This window comes from Sardina pilchardus, chromosome 13, assembly GCF_963854185.1.
Source record: "Sardina pilchardus chromosome 13, fSarPil1.1, whole genome shotgun sequence".
Lineage (NCBI taxonomy): Eukaryota > Metazoa > Chordata > Actinopteri > Clupeiformes > Clupeidae > Sardina > Sardina pilchardus.
This window is the reverse complement of record NC_085006.1, coordinates 12659041-12676540: the sequence shown is the minus strand read 5'-3', so window position 1 is coordinate 12676540 and position 17500 is coordinate 12659041. Positions and strand designations below refer to the sequence as shown.

Below are 17500 nucleotides of genomic sequence, written 5' to 3'. Positions count from 1 at the left end.
GCCATAAGCAAACACACTCTGGAGTCAACAATTATCGGACAGCCTTCCTGTCTGACAGGGGCTGCCATTTCCGGTCATTGTTCATGGGATGTCACGTGGCCATGCAAGTTCAAATGCAAAACATCTTTTGATTAATGAAAAGAGCTTGTGTTAATCTCAAGTATTCAGCAGAAGTTTACAAAAGAGTGACACATGCACTTGTCAAATCCTGTGTTTCCTTTTTTTTATCTACATGTACGAATTAAAGGACACTTTATAAAGCCCCAAAATAATGTATAAACCTGACCATGAATGTGCGCATAACCTAGACACAAAGAAGGCCCCTCAAGATTAGCCAAAAATCTGAAATATATCAGTTTAACATTACATTTGAGAGTTATTTTAGCCTTACATTAGGACTGGGGCAAAATGCAAAGACAAAGGATTATCCCCCAACAATCCTTGCCTACACGTGCCCACAATTCATAGCAGAAAAGGATTATGTAACATGTTATTGTTTTAAAGAGTAATACTGCCATAGACAAGTATTACTGCTTGATTTGAAAGTGGTGATTTCTGTTGTGTAATACTGGTCTGTCTCAGTTACGATGATTTTGTTTGTTCTGGGTACTGGTTTATGGCCCACAGCAGGGAAAACAACAGGAGGGACATACTCAAAGCACAATAAATGAATTTGCTGCCATGTTTTGCAGCGTGTCAATGAACCAGCTACTGAACTGCTTTTTACAGCAAGGGTGGGCCCCACAAATGTAAGTAGGCTACACTGTGAACTGGAGTTTTGAACTCCATCAAAAAAAACTTGTGAGAAGCATTTGCCATCCTTTTTTTTTTTAATTAAAGGCTGTCTATATTCAAATATCCAGTCCATTTTATCAATTATTCTGTCATCAACTGTAGGTCTGTGTACCATAGCCTTCTATCAAGTAAGCCTAGCCAACAATTGTATCGGGGAATTCTCATATTCTAAAAAAACATGTGTTTGTACTTTACCCACAAATACAGCAGTAAGATGCTACACTGTGTGATCTCGGAAGTTAGGCTAAATCAACTGGGCAACGTTTAAGTCTAAAATCTCATGCTTGGGCAGCTTCTTTCACTGTAAATTGGCCTGTTTCCTTCGAAGGAACTCTGCAGCCGAGGATATGGGCACTGCGTCGGAAATGGAGTTAGTGAACTGAACAAGGTCAGGCACACAGGAAAGGAAAGCTCACAGGAGACGCGTGTCTTCGTCACGAGGCCGTGAAGTGGGGATCCTGTTGAAGCCGCCGAGTCGTTAGAGATCCATCACGACGAGCAGGGATCGTGAAACAGGTTTTAGTGCTTTATCTGGCTTCTGTGATAAGACTTGATGGTGCGCTTCACGTATGCGTTAAAAGGTATTGATCAACAAAGGTTCATCCTGAAAATAAATGCTTAGGTCTAGCCTGAGCAAATCCATTCAGGTGTAATTTAGGCCTACTGATTGTGAAAATATAAACAAATAGTAGCCCAAATAGTATCACCCAAGTTTGAGCACAATATGCGTATCGACGCATAGGCTATAATCCGTTCTCGAACAAACGAGAGAGTAGCCTAAAGTTATTATCTTACGTCACTATTTTTCTGACAACTGGTGATTGACACTTTATTCTGGTTTAAACGTTTTAGCATGTAAAATCAATATTATAAACCAGTGTCAATAATATGACTTTCAGAATAGGTGTCTTAATATGTAGAATAGACTGCGAGCTGTCTTTCTTTGGGAAACAAGGGGCCTCAAAGTTTTTGTTTTTTTATGGTGCTGTTACCATTTATGTTAGATTTCCCTTATTTCATGGTTCAATGGACTTGCAGCTTGGTCTGCCTCTTACACTAGAAGCAAGGGGAGGCTTGTCCCTTGTTCCTCATTGGTTGCCGACCGTTGCTCTCTCATCGTTGAAGCATTCCCATTCATACATCCTCCTCTCCATACGGCTTCTCAAAATAACTTACTGTCATCCATGGTAACGACTTTTGTTTACGGGACTAATTTTGAAATTTGGGACTAATTAAAGCGAAAGACTGGTGGTGGCAGGTGAGTGACAAAAGAAACGGCTTACCAATGTCAATACGCTGTTAGCCTTCCTAAGTGTCCTGTGTTGTGGGTTACTATACTTAGAATGAATTTGGAGTGTACAGAGAGAGTTTTGTTTTGAACAGATACATTCTCTGCATTATCCGTGTCAAATGAAATGTCATGTTTTGTCTAGAGCAGGTATGTGTGTGCAGCGTGTCGCTCTATTAGATTTGTAAGGTAAATGCATCGTTTTCCGTTTTATTTCGTAGTCTTTTTTTCGAAAAAAAAATGAAGGTAGATGTGTTTTTGAAGTTTCAGCATGGGTTGAACCTGGAATGCAATGGCACGCAGAATGTAAGCTATTTATTCTAAATAATCGTTTCGGTCTCGTTTATGATGGATAGCAGCACTCTGTCGTGAGAGGTAGGATGCTTAAAATGTAACACTAGAGGCTCGCGGCCCACGGTCTGTCTCAGAGGAAAGTCGGCGCAGTTATTTAACAGTCCTCCCGAGCCTCGAGCCGCCTAATTGGGTACAGCTGCGGAATTCTATGCTCTTTTACCGTTTAGAAATTGGATGCATTTGGGAAAGTTTATGAGGCGAACCCTGCCTATGCCTGCAGGAGCCCAAAGTCTAACACAGTACCTCTCTGCAACTATATATATTATGTACCTTATAAGCCTCTAGAATAGTTTATTTATGTTACAGGTTGGATGGCAGAAATGCAGAGGCTTCGGTTTTGCAATTAGATTTGTAACAGTGCCAATGTTTTTTTTGTTTTGTTTTTTTGAATTGGGGTGGGAGTGGATGGGTTGCTGGGATGAATGAAATGAGAAATGTAAACAAACGTTTATTCTGAACAACGTTAGCCCATACGTTCACTTAAGGTTTTTGAAACCATCTTAGCTCAAAGAAGGGATATTTTCGATTATTATATCAATATGTGCACATATGTGTACCCCCCATACTTTTGCATGGGAAATTTGTATTATGAATGTGAATTGTCTCACTTCAACGTTGGTTGCTTTATGTGGATATCTGAAATATTTTAGATTTAATGTAAAATTGTTGGTCAAATGTAAAATATTAGGATGCTACATTTATGCATTCGTCATTCCACCACTTTAAGACCACAGGTGTTGTGTAGTGATGTCTCAAACACATCTCATGGATGTAATAGCTTACAGACTACTTGGTCTTTTATGGTCTGCAGTTTTTAAAAATTAAGAAGTCTGCTGTAGCATTGACTGATGCTGTAAAGCTGACGAATCAGTTACACACTCAGTCTGTTTTGCAACAACTTGCCTGTAGGCTAAGCCTGTACCATGTGAGCTGTGTAGTAGTTGTGGTGAAGTTTAGCCACAGCAGCAAATAAAACGTCCGTTCGTTTACATGATTCATTTTGTTGTGTTTTGTCAAGCAGATGTCTTATTTTCGTTTCTCTGGCCTTGTACGGAATGTTAAATACTGCTAGTGCCAGCCTGTTCATAATTGCAAAGCGAAGGAAGGGCTAAAGACACCGTCCCCGAGGTGCCCTTTCACCCCAGACTTTGTAAGCTGCGCTTATTAAAGCGAAAAGTGCTTCAATATGTGCTTACCCTCAGGACTAACAGAACAGGGAGCTGGAGTTAGAACTTTAGCACAGCCCGTTTTTACTCCAGTTAAAATCGACCAATCCTACCATAACACCTTCATGTGAGGAACTGATGATCATAATCAGCAATGAAGTTAGTGCTTTACTGCGGTTGTAATTACAAAGTTATAATAGGCTACTTGCATCTAGTTTTGTGATATATATTCTGTTGCTTTAGTGTTCTAAATTCCCTGTAAATTGAGGAGCTTGTTTACAAAAAAGATCTATTGAGTTACCAGAAAAGGTGAATACAGTCTGTGTGCATGCATTTTAATACTCTAGCCAACATGAACCAATGGCGACCCTTGCGCTCTGTTTTGATGGAAGTGCATGGTCGCTCTGAAATGAACGCAAGGTGTTTCTCGTGCGCTATGGCACCCCTTTGAGAGTGAATAGGCAGAGAGTTATGGTTTGGACTTCAACTGTTTGCTATTAGGACAGGAAGGGAGAGAATATTGAAAGGGAATGCCAGTTTGTTGTCCAACGTTATGAAAGAAAACTTGCATTGTGCACAAGCGGCAATCACAAAAATATGCAGAGCTACAGGAAATTGCAAGGAAAGCCAGACGTCCAATGGTGAAGAGTTGGCCTACGCCCATCAATGAATGAATAAAAGTATGAATGAATGGATGAATGAATCTTCAATATCATATTTTAGGTGACTATGAAGTTTAGTCGCAAAACTCATTGTTGGTCTCCAAATGTATAGGCCTAGATCTATGGCTTCCCAGTTGGGGTAATGGCAAAACTGAACAGGTTATGGACCAGCGTGTGGTAACATTATATGCCCGTGTCGTTAAACAACTGGAACCAAAAGACCATCCATGTCCTAAAGGATTTTAATATAGGCGGCAAATGTCTATAAAACGAAACCAAGATCCTAGATGTCTTTTCAGTAGCCAACATATCCCCTGAGTTTCTTGTTGATAGCCTATGCATGGGTTTCTGTTAATGTGGTGGCAGTGTTCTAAATAGGAGTAATATAGCCCACAGAGTGGCATAGTTTGTGATATCTAGCATACAATTATCTAATTAATGATCATTTCTTTTCAGGGGCGTTAATTGGCAACTTCACATTTCCGGCCTTTTGTCCAATGACAATGTTTCAGACGGTCCCTGATACATCGTCTTACGTCAAGGTAAGACAGCATCGTCCCTACGATAAGGTAGGCTAATGTTGGATAACAAGTTGGGCCATTAATTGTTGTTCTTGTTTGGTTTTCACTGACTATTCGTTTTAAAATGACAGTGAACACATAAGTTATTTTTTGTATTCAAATGTTGCGTAGTTAAAATGGCAACTTTTTTCCAGAGACTGTTTAGCTTAACTTGAAACATGGAAATTATGGAATAAAAGACTGGTTGCAAAATCATCTAATGTGATCATACAGCCTATAAACAACGTGTAACTTTTTTCAAGCTGACCTCATTTTTTAATCATAATAAACAGAGAAATTGGGGGCTAGATAAAGATTTTTTCCTCACATGATTACCATCCATGGAACTTCACCACTGCAACTCGTCCCTTGGTTGATTTTCTTTAGTAGCCTATTGTATTTTTGAACATTTCCATTTGCCTTGAACCAGGTAGGTTTATCTAGCAACAGGGCATATTTATACAGTCTATTTATGTCAAAGACAACACTGTCATTCAATATCCCATATCATACCCCTTCGGCTTACCCACTCGCGTGCATGTGGACTGCTCCTTGAAAATGAACTATTGTGCCTGGCAAAGCCATTCATTATATCTTTACAATCAACATATTTTCCAGCGGTGACTTGTTATGTTATGGAGACTTATTGCCCTCCACATAAGGGATCTTTTCATGCAGTCATATCGTTTGTGTTGCTCTCCAGAAAGGCCGAGTTTCAGTTTGGGCACTGCGTTTGAAACTCATGAACAGTGTCTTATTTGTTTCGGGGGACACTGGGCTGCAAAGGAAAGTTTTAGAAGCACATTTTCATTGAAATCGTCTTTAACTACCAGCAGACTGTCTTCTGTCAGCAAACATGGAGACGTAAACAAAAAGCCACAATTTATTTTCCTATTTATTTTGAATTGAAATATATATTTTTACTAGATGAAGTGTTGGATTAAGTATGCGCATCATTTCACCCTGTAATGTTTAGAAATTATACAAAATGAAAGTGATTTCACCATAAGTAGCCTAACCAGAAAACAAACAACCCCGTCTATGTGAATATCAACTTAATCATATTCTTCTTTGTCTTGTATAGCGAGAGGGATATTGGTCAGAATGTGACCCAAGCACGCCTCAAGTCCAGTTTTAGAGAAATATTCTGCTTCATTCAAGCGAATCCACGGTTTAGCTGTGGTTTTGTTTGGTTAAGGCCAGGCGAGACTCGGGCTCTCCAATAAAAATAAATCTCAAATTAATTATGGCCTCGAGCAAGGGGCCAGACAGTTTGGACTTGTGTGCAGCAGTCTCCGTTTTTGCCTTCGGTATTTTTACTTTGGCTCTGTCTGTGCCCAGGAGAGGGGAAGGGGCTTACTAGAACTCTCAAGTCTAATGAACAATCTGAGAGGCGTGATCCATATCAGTGCTGTGTCGTGGTTAAAATAATATGTCTAAAAACGTTTGTCACAGGAGTGAATTTATTGGATTCCATTACGGTATTTAACTTTGTCACCATCAGGCCTCTTTTTCTGTGGTTCATGTACTGAAAGCAAAAAAATATTAGTGGATGTTACAGAACCAATGACAAGAATTAAATAATAATAATAATAATAATGATAATAATAATAATAATAATAATAAGGATAATAATAATAATAATAATAATAATAATAATAATGTGTTTCTGTTATTACTGTTATTATTATAGGGCTGCATGTAGCCTATGGCTTATTTGTTGCAAATTTGAAGTCGGCCAGGAAGCCTTTGTTGGCCTTGTCGCGAGCTCTTGCGGGTGACGAAGAGTAACCATTTCAAAACCCAACCCAACCCCAGCGGATTCCACCCACTTCACTCCGTTTCCAATAGTGTGGGGCTACTGGCTTCCCACAGGTCGTGGTTGGAAGAAATGTCTGGCTGTCAAATTCCAGCGTCGAGCCAGATGTTCTGTGGCTCGCTGTATAAACCAATGCGCCTCTGTTTATTGGCCTTCGAAAATGTTTGTTACCAGTGCATTCATCATTACCTAGTGCATACGGATTAGAATTTGTAACACCTGGTATGTAGGCCTCTTATATGACCAGTGAGAGATAACACAACATGCAGTTCACAAGTGTTTGTATTGCCATGATTTCAAATAGTCAGGTTGAACTGATGGCAAAACTATAGGGCATGTATGGAAACATCCCTATAGCCTGTAAGTATCTCTTCTTGAGAGGTTGACTGCAGTTCATGTCTGCTGTGTATGTCAGGAGACTGTCAGATCAATACCCTATAATTAATATGGTTCTGAGAGAGAACATCTTCAGGCCTTTCGTTCATGAGGCTGATTATGGTTGATTTTTTGGTGGCTGGTTGTCAAACCACATAAACACAAGAGGCCATGGTCCATCAAAACATTGGTTACGTTCAAAAAAGTAGGTATAGGACTGTGGAGGTTTAAAGAAAGAAAAAAAACAATATTTATGAGTTGGATATCCATGCCTGTCGTGTGCTATTGAAATCATAGTCAACATCTGCCACAGTGGAGAAAGATACAATGGCAGACGTCGGCTACCTAGTGAAGCAAGTTTACTTTGAAGCGTTTTTGGAGGGATATTTAAAGATTGAAACGTTATTAGGTCGTTGATTACAGCATCTCTTTCATCGCACGACCTCTCTTCCATGTATGTAGAGACCGTCTCGCCGTTTGCTCCGAGATAATGTCGTTTTTAATTAAAGCAAGCGCGCCCTCCGCTCCCCCTCTAGGGAAACACATGTTTCGACCCTTAAGACCTCCCCTCCATGAAACAGTATCACTCTTTGACAAAAAGATGTTTCCTTGGATGTAAAATGCCTTGTATGCGAAATACCTTGTTGTTGTTACACTGTTACACTGAACAATGCAGTGCGTAAAAACGTAAAAATGCATCGACATCCACTGACAATTTATTTTGAATCCATTAAGACATTCAATGTATATAGAGAGGAAACAAACAAGGCAGCTCTTTTGTAAACAGTTGCACGATTTACCTGAATGGATCTATTATATGAAAGTTGAATGAATAAAACAGTTTCAAAAAGAGGATTGTACTCTGCACAGAGAAAAGAGGCTGACTCTAAATGGTTAAACAAGGTGTCTCCCTTAATTATGCTGCGCTGCGCTGGCCTCAGGCAGGAGAAGCCTTGACCCCTAGCAGGATCCAGATGTGGTGGTCTCGAGGGGGGCTCTCCCCCAGCAGACCCCCAAGTCGTGAGCAGACAGGCCGGGCCGTCTGTCAGTCGCGGCGGCGCAAGCTCTGTTTCGCCGAAGTGCAGTTGCTCCCTCAGGCACGGCCCTCTTGGTCTGGGGTCTGGTCACGTTCCGCGCTGGCTCCATGTCTAGCATCTGCGCTGAAATAATGTGCCTGAATTGATGAGGGCTATTTGAGAAGGTAGAGAAAACGCATGGGGGTGGGGTCTGCGGACATATAAGCATTGCTTGTGAGAGGCAGAAAGTCTCTTTGTGGAGTTAACAAATCCTTTCTATATTGCCCCCGCAACATATTAAATTTCAGCATACCACGAATTTATAGTAACAGCAGAAGATTTCATAACAGTGATATAAACAGCAGTAACGTCATCTGCAAGACAGATAATTATCATATGAATACTTTTAAACTGCTGATGAGTGGTTGCAGTTACCACATAGAATCATAATGGAAGATGTGCATATGCAGCCTTTGTTTTTTCTTCAACTCTTGGGCCGTTTTCCCATGCAAACTTAGAGCATAAATCTTGGAAGTATACAATCCATCATATTTCACCCCCTTGCTTAATAGCAGACGCACACGTGTAGAGCAGATCCGTGCAGTGCCGTGTCTGGGGCGCTGCGGGCTTGGTTTCATTAATGGTATTTCAAGGGAACTACAGAGCATTGGACGTCCTCTATAAAGGCTAGATCGCCCAAGTCTCCGCCACAGGTACCTTACATTTGTATTTCTCTCCTTTGATTTACAGGTCTTTAATCTACGCTGTCAAGGAAGACATCTGTCGGCCTTGAAAGTTATATCTCTATATCTTATCGTGCATTTGCCAAGGAAACTAGTGCCTGAGGAGAAAATAGAAATTGTAACTTTGTAGTCGTGTAATTCACGTCAAATTAAAATAGACTCTGTGAACTAACAGGTTAGAACAAAACAGCAAAAAAGTTGTAAAATGTTCATATATCTTAGCTATCTTTGATTGTGTTATGGAAGTGTTTCCGCGAAATTAAACGAAATTGAATTGGTAATTAAAATGAGAACAGAGAAACTGGAATTCCTGATAGTTCAGTGAAAACAAACAAGCGAATGTTCAAAATGCAAGGGAATGGCAGGCATCCAGTAAATATTTCCAAGTACAAACATCTAAAGAGGAAAGCAACTCCATTGTTTTCGCCGCTTATCTCCTTGGGACAAGTATCCTGCTTTTTGGTGCCGTAATGAAGGCAGGGCTTTGCAGTGACACACATTGCTTCCTTCTCAAGAGCAGTGACTTCACTTCCCAAATTTAGAGGAAAAAAACCATCCGGTTAACTGTCTCTTTCTCTCCGAGACATACCGGGGGCTGGAATTAATTCAGGATCGTGTCATGTTTGGAATATTGTTGGGGTCCACTGAAAATTGCGCAAAATGGACGGAACTATTAAGGTAAGGGTGGAGGACGGGGTGTTCGATTTTGTGGAAGCTTTCTTTTCGGGAGTTGCGCCTCCTGACTGTACGGGTTGTTCGGTCGGTTAGCAGCGCAACGCTCGCCAGTCGACTCAACTTTTACTTCTCGCGCTACCGCCAGATTTCCTTCGTTTTTCCTCTTTCTTCCATGTTTCCTTTTCCTTAACGACGAAACTCTGATGAAAGTTTGAAAAGCTGCGAGGAGATGCCGGACCGTTAGACGGAATCTACCCTCGATTTTGGACCAAGCGCAGTGACGGTAGACGCACGTCTGGGATTAAGTTGGAAAAAAATGCTATTTTGCTGGAGAAATGGATGTACGTTCCTCACCGCCAGACAGACACACACACGTTACCCGCAAAACCATGGAATAGCCTATGGGATGTTGCAGAAATATGCGTTGTGGCATAAGTGATCTAGATATATGCGTGGGTTTGTAAAGTTATGTAGCGTGGGCACAGAGATGTGGCTGCGCAATAGTGGTGGCACCGCGCCCGGGATCTGTTCACCATTCACGGGTCAAAACGCAGACGATCACGCCGAGCCCACCCACAATAAGTCAAATAAGATATCTGTCGGCGATGTAAAGGATAGGATTTTGTTCAGAGGCAACGTCTGCGAGTGTGCATGCTATACGTGCTCTTGCTCTAAGTGCTCTAAACGTAAAGCAGACGTGTTTTGATGATTGTGGCGGTATTTCATGAGGGTAAGGACAAGACGTGTTGTTGTGGTCAAATCATCGTATTTTTGGATTAAGAGGTGCGAAAATCGCTGTTGGCATGTTTTGATCTGAATGTTAGCCCTGCGGTTCACAGATAGGCTGCAAAATGGCATACGTGGTTAAACGTGTGTGAAAAGTAAAGATCGTGGTATTATAGCCTGGTTTTACGGTGAATGGCCAGGTGAGACGTGCGCCCAGAAAGCCCCATTACGGCAACAGACACGTTTAGCCTATATTGTAAGAAGTTGCTACAGTGTCTGTCATGTCTGAAGTTGGTCTGCATCAGTCAGAAGTGTCTATTTTGTGTCTGTTTACAGTATCAGAAGTATGTAGAAAAACAATATAACCTTGCGTTTTTGCTTCGAGAGTTCCTGTGGTTAAAGTGTTTGGACTCTTAGGTGTTGTTTGTGTTTGGGGACGAAGGGCTCATTCATCTTCAATGTATGGCTTTCAACCACCTGTTATGATTTTAGACATAAAACAATTCATTATCAAATAGACTATAGGAAAATATGTATTATAAAATTCTGAAAAAAATGAAGGCTTTCAAACTGGTTGGAAATCCCAGTAATAAATATATCTGCAATAATGATAATAATAATAATAATAATAATAATAATGATAATAGTAATAATAATAATAGTTGTAAAGTGTTTTCAGTTAGCCTGTTATATATTTAGAGGTTGTTTCTCTGTTGTACTTTGTACTGAGGCCACTCATCCAAGGGAGGGGGGTATCAAGCCATTTAGAGTTTCCTGCTCAGCACAATCTAGTTTCCCGTCAGGTTTCCCTTTCCTCCCCAAACAAAAGACAGGAATGCCTCCTGCATCACCACGAGCATGTGTCCTGGGTGGAAAGGATGAATCCACCCTAACCTACCCACATGACTCACTGGAAGTACCTCTGACAGGATTGGCAGCCGCCACATATTTTATACCTGCCTCTATACCTGCCTCTATAGACTGCAGAAGCATTTGCACAAGCCCTCTTTATTACACAGGGAGATGCCGTGTCATTAGACAATTTCATCAGTTAATCCTTCCCGTTCTTGTACCAATTAGCTGTGCACATGTTCAAAACACTAGGTGAGTGATATTGCTTGAACATTACTGTCTGCGGTTCCAAAATATTCAATAGATCTTTTCATGGGTGAAATTGTTTGGAGATGAAAATATTCCTTGAAGTATTTTGATAGGAAATAGTCTGACCCTCCAGGCTACAGTGTCTCTTCTACTTCTCCTCGCCCTGCCTCACTAATGCTGGATGGTTTCATCTGGGACACTGGGCGCAGTAGTGCCATGCGTAAACCTGGCGAGGAGGCCTCGTTTGAGCCATGCCAACGTACAGCAGCTCTCTCTCCCCACTCGGGCCGTTGTTTCGCTGCACTGTGTGCATGTATGGAATTAGATTTTTCCTATTTTTAAAACCCCACTGTAATCTTGGGAAAGCATGACTGCCAATCATGAATTACATGGTGGTGGCTGATATGCCTCCGAGAAAGTAACGTGCAACAGTCATAATAGCAGTGCTGCCCTTATCTGGCGCAGGCGAGGCATTCCTACACTTCTCCATACTTATCGTGCACCAGCTCCGTGGCGTGCACCACAGTGATAGTGGAGAATGGAGATGGTGTTTTTCGCTGGACCAGGCAGTGTTTTTGGCGCTGCTACTGTTCAAATCAATGTAGTTGGTTTTAGGAGTGACAAAGGTCTTGGACTACACTCAAGCATTAGCAACAGAAAAAGTCTGTGAGAATCAGAAAGGTCAGAGTGGCGGTGACGAAGAATCAGCGCTGAAGACTGAGCCACTCACATCACCAGTAGTCTTTCTGTGTACGCGTAAATTAGGGGAAAACTGTGGCTAAGCTAATAATGTCGACCCCACCTCTATTCTCTACTGCTAGAAAAAATGATGATGAATGCTATGGACATGTGTTCAGAGTGAACATGTGAGTGTGTTGCACCTATCTATCTATTTGTATCCAATATTGTCGTTGGCATGTTTGTATTTTTCCTGTCGTTCACATAGACAGGAGTTTTTTCTGTAATGGTTGAGGGACGAAGATAGTTGGGGCTTAACGATGCCTCTGTTGTTTGCACGACATGGACAGGGCTATGGGTGGGTATCAGGCTGTGGATATGAGCAGGTGCAGGCCTTGGCAGGTGGTTCTGACACAGAGGGAACGAGTGAGAGGAAATATATTTCATTCTCTCTGGCTTCGAAGAGGTTCAGCAGGGAAGCAGGCTGAGAGAGAGAGAGAGAAACTAATAGCAGTCGGCTGAGAGAGAGAGAGAAGAATAGCAATCGGGCAAAAGTTGTGAATGGTGGGGGAGGGGGGGAGAATGAAAAAGAAAAATGCCACCGTTTCCTCAGGCAGTGGCAAGTGCACACGCAGACCTGCGCGTGTGTGTGTGAAGACGGCATGGCACGGTTACAGCATGATCGGAAATCAGAGGGGGAAAAGCACTGGGTTTCAGAGGGGGCCTGTCTGTGCGTTTGTTTTGTTTAATAAAGCTACATCATTCCAGCTGAGCTCCTGCTATACAGGGGTCAATGCAGGAATGACCTCTGATGAATCATCAGGACTCACTGGCCCCTGTTGTCCTTTTCTCTGTCTCATCGCGTTCTGTCTTTTTTCCGCACTTAAAAACTGATCAGATGTTCCAGGCCTCTGAGAGCGGACATGATGACAATAATTTATTACCGCATGAAGAATGACAGACACAACATAAGCCAGAATCTAACGCTTTGGATCATGAATTTCTGTTTCCTGTCAAACCTGATAGCATTTTGTAGGCTGCATATGGTTGTGTTCACTTCACAGTTGCAAGCCAGAAACTTAGGATGTGCTTGATTTTAGGTTTTTTTTCTCCCCCCATTATGTCGTGCTAACAGTTCTCCCTTCTGTCCCTAGGAGGCGCTGTCAGTGGTGAGTGAAGACCAGTCCCTGTTTGAGCCTCCTTACGCTGCTGCTGCTCCCCTACCCAAGACAGACATGACTGCATCCAGTGCACAGGACTACGGACAGCCACACAAAATCAACCCTTTGCCCCCTCAACAGGAGTGGATCAACCAGCCGGCCAGGGTCAACGTCAAGCGCGAATATGACCACATTAACGGCTCCAGGTACGTGACGTGACGTGAATGTTATGTCATCCACGTCAGCAGCCTAAAACCAATCAGTTTTCAGCCTGTGTGTGTGTTTGAGAGTGCCAGTTTGAATGAGCGTGTGCCTATTTTGACATGTAATGCACTGACCTGTCCTTTTTTCCGACTTGTGGTTAACCTGGCCATTTATGCCCTTGTTTCTTTCTATTTAAAGTCTAATAAAAAACTGGTCCAAAGGAGAATCACTGCCTTGTTATCCATGAGCTAATTAAATAAATAGGCTAGTATATTTTGGTCTTGCAGTAAAGTGATTCTGTGGCTATTACGTAGTCACTTTGGAAGGGCTGATATATTGTCTAGATGCTCCTTTGTTTTTCCTATCTGACTCTGTCAGTGTTGAAATGGGGCTGAACTTTAAAATCCCAACTCGTCCTCCCAACAAATCCCTATAGTCAAACTCTAGCCCATTTAGGGGACTAGGGTGTGTGTGTGTGGGTGTGTGTGTGTGTATGTGTGTGTGTGTGTGTGTGTGTGTGTGTGTGTGTGTGTGTGTGTGTGTGTTTGATGCGCAGCAGACAAGCAATAAGCATCATTCTTTGTGTCGATCTTGTACATTGCCAGAGCTCTACGGCTTTAGTTCTCAGAGTCCCTGCAGTAGCTATCTGTCTGGCCTTGATGAGTGCATGTTATTGTGATCAGTAATGCATCCACGGCTGCTTCTCTAACCCTGTGGTGTCTGTGTGTCCAGGGAGTCCCCGGTGGACTGCAGCGTGGGCAAATGCAATAAGATGGCGGGAGGCTCAGACGTTACTCAGATGGGCTATGGGAATTACATGGACGAGAAGAACGCGCCCCCACCGAATATGACCACCAATGAGAGAAGAGTTATAGTCCCAGCAGGTAATAACCATTTAATCATAATGTGTTTCCAGCAGATGACATTTTTATAAACATGCTCATAAATTGAGTCTTTTGTTTTATGTGCTTAGTTAGCGTGTGCTTCATTCGTGGAATTCAGTACCCTTATTTCGGCAGCTCACCTCAAAACATGTTAATCGTCATAAATGTGCTAATTTACTATAAATGCTTTTATTAGCTCAGCTTTGCTTTAGCAGGGTCATGGGTTAATATTGTGTGATGCCTTAGCTAGTTTCATTTGCCTCTGGCTGACTCGTAACAGATTGGCAGTGCAAACACGCAACACAGCTTCAGTAATGTAGACCAACTGATACAACACGCACACACACACACAGTCGCCCTCAGATGTTTATGAGATATATTTTGGGTTATTTTTTTGGGATATCACAGCATTTGATAGTCAACACTGAGTGGAACAAGTGCAGTTTTAAAAACTGACTTTGAGGAAGGACAAGCTGATTTTTTGTATCAGCCTTAGCTTTTGTATCACAGGCCATGAATGTCGTCTTTCATGACTGTTTTCAGTGAGACTGACCATCATTGCTATTCTTAGTGAGCCTGTTTTGGTAGCATTTATGTTTTTTTGCCATTTTCTCCTGCTTCACTCAACCATCTAGACATGTCTCCCCATATTCTTAGTTTCAATAAACAGCCTGCCCCCCTAGTAGTACAGAGGATGCAATTTATAGATCAAAATGGTTTTCTTAAACCGTAGTGAAAACACAGAGGCACTTCAGAGATATTCAGGGCAAGTGCAGAGGTGTATGGGGGCTTTCGTAAATATACCACACCCTTCATAGACTTCAGCCTGAACTATGACTGGTTCAATAAACAGAGTATACCGTATATTCAGTATAGAAACAGACTCACACCGTAGATCAATCTGCCATCTGCTTGAGCCCCCATGTACAGTACATGCCCATAGAGTGTAGGGCTGTAGCTGCCTGGCTGCGTTAGCTTTTGGTTGTAGCAACTAGAGCTAGGTAAAACCGATTGTTGTTGCTTTGTTTTGTACTAGCAGTACTCAATAACCTTAAGAAATTGAGATTTGTGTCAAAAATGTCTCCTTTGAATACTCTAGATAACTGTTTTGTTTGTTTGTTTGTTTGTTTGTCTGTCAGATCCATCACTGTGGTCCCCGGATCATGTGCGGCAGTGGCTGGAATGGGCCATCAAGGAGTACGGGCTGGTGGAGATAGACACAGCCATGTTTCAGACTACGGACGGCAAGGAGCTGTGCAAGATGAGCAAGGAGGACTTCCTGCGGCTCACCACAGCCTACAACGCAGATGTCCTGCTCTCACATCTCAATTACCTCAGGGACAGTAAGTGCTACCATCATCTCAGCGACTTCCATCACCACTGCTCTTCTATTTTAAGTTGCATTTTTGCAGAGCTTTTTGTAGGGCTTTGTTTGATAGGTCAGTGAAGACTCGACAGCAAGTGGGAGAGAGAAATGGGGAGTTTGGGGAATCACCTCAGGTCAGACTCAAACATGGGTACCCATGGGCACGGAGCCTGTTTGTGGTATAGGCCACCAATGCGACCTAATCATTTCTGTTAAAGCTGTTTGAGAATGTGTTCATTTAGGATTATGATTTACTTTAAAATACCAACAGATTGACTGTTACTGTTGTTTACATTGGCTGTCAACAATGTCGAGGGGTCTTCAAAATTACGGTAGCGTTCCTTATCAGAGAGGGCTGTTGGCCTTTAGGGATGTCTAGGCAGCGATGAGTCAAAGACATGTTTTATCATGTCTTGTAAGGTATCAAGGTTTCTTTTCCTCGCTCGAGTTACGCACCAGGAAGTGTCCGCTTTACATCCCGACTGATTCCTGCTTATTTCGTCGGAGGGGCTTTGCTTTCTTTGGCAAAGCAGACGCAACCATGAAGAATTTATCCCTCCTTTCCCCAACCCAACCCCCCTCCCCTCCGTAGATAACCATCCTGTCCAAACCCTCTCCCCGTCCGAGTGCCCGCAACCACATACTGCTCTGCACGAGGGGGCCCAGGTGCATAGCCTCAGGAGCCCAGCGAGGCCCTCCCCTGCCCTGCCTCGGCACGGGAAAGTTTATCCCTAATTTACAGTGGAGGCAACTCCACCAATTTCACTTTCTTCATCTTTTTCTTTTCCTTTTCCCCCTCTTCTTGTCTTTTTTTCTCCTTCTTCTTTTTTCTTCCTGTCCTGGCTCATGTTCTACCTCTCTCATCATCTTCTTTTCTCCAGTTTCTTGTGATATTTCTACCAGAGGCTGTCCTCTGCTATTATTGCTTCCCATGCTCGCTACAAAAAGAGCTAGTGGCCAGCACATAAAGCTGCTTCGCTCCAGCGCAGTATGCTAATGCCATCTATAAGCAAACCGTCTCGGAGACACGGTGCATCTGTGCACACGTGTCCATTTTCTGGAAGCCGTGCGGAAAAAAAGCGCAACCGAGATGCGACCGGCAGTCCTCCCTAAGTCGCTGCGGATGTTTTGTTTGCATCCATGCGGGCATCAAGTTTTGTTTGCATTAAAAAAGCGAGTACAGTGAGAGAAGTTTCAGGAGCTTTTTTTTGCGCGCTGCCTGATCCTCTCAGGCCAGCGACTGTGTACTGTACGCCCGTGAAGGTCAGCCTCTGACGCCATGCGCCATCCAGACCCAGGCACAAGGCTGCAGCTGGCCGCCGCTAACATTATGACATACACTTAGCGCGGGTGGAGTCCCCACTGAGCTGACGACTCTAGCGGGCTCCGATGAGAGAAGAAGCAGAAGAAGAGAAAGAAGTCCAAAAAAGAAGAAGAAGCAGAAGACGACGAAAAAGAAGAGAAAAAAAAAGGGTTGATGGGCAGGGCTGTGATGTAATGGGAACTTTATTCCGTGGGTGTCAACGGTTTTCTGTCGGTGGCAAGGGCCAAGAGTGTGTGTGGAAGCTCTGCACGCATAACGGGCCCATTGTACAGAGTCAGGAGAAAGTTTGGTGTCTCTCTCACTGCCATCCTCCTCCTCCTCCTCCCTCTCTCCCTCCATCCGTCTTTTTTTTTCGGCGGAGAAAAGGGGGAGGGAAGGCGAGTTTTCATTAGGGATGGTTGCCTCAGGACTTACGTGGGCTTAGGTGCAGTGCATCGGTGCTCCATCGTCCACTCTCCCTTTGATTTAGTTATTGTGTGTTTTGGATGGAGAAGAAGTGGGCTCCGGAATCCTCCATTCTGCGATTGAAATTGCCTTGGACAGCGGCCCAAGTGGAATAAAATAAAAAAGAAAGGAGGAGAGGAGAGGAGAGGAGAGGAGAGGG

The 17500-nt window shown here is 42.9% G+C and overlaps 1 protein-coding gene across 5 annotated transcripts in view; it reads left to right on the top strand.

Annotated features, from left to right (window-relative positions):
* Nucleotides 1-1973: 1973 nt before the first annotated feature.
* fli1 (Fli-1 proto-oncogene, ETS transcription factor) overlaps nucleotides 1974-17500 on the top strand; it is a 31239-nt gene continuing 15712 nt past the window's right edge. Inside the window, exons 1-5 of one of the 5 annotated variants that reach the window (XM_062552220.1) lie at nucleotides 1974-2053; nucleotides 4722-4807; nucleotides 13113-13324; nucleotides 14055-14206; nucleotides 15346-15549. In XM_062552220.1, coding sequence (XP_062408204.1) covers nucleotides 4763-4807; nucleotides 13113-13324; nucleotides 14055-14206; nucleotides 15346-15549 — 613 coding nt within the window. In that variant the 5' untranslated portion in view covers nucleotides 1974-2053; nucleotides 4722-4762. Of the gene's footprint in view, nucleotides 2054-4721; nucleotides 4808-9317; nucleotides 9457-9538; nucleotides 9795-10116; nucleotides 10184-13112; nucleotides 13325-14054; nucleotides 14207-15345; nucleotides 15550-17500 lie in introns of those variants that run through there. The other 4 variants (XM_062552216.1, XM_062552217.1, XM_062552218.1 and 1 more) reach the window with 4 other exon arrangements.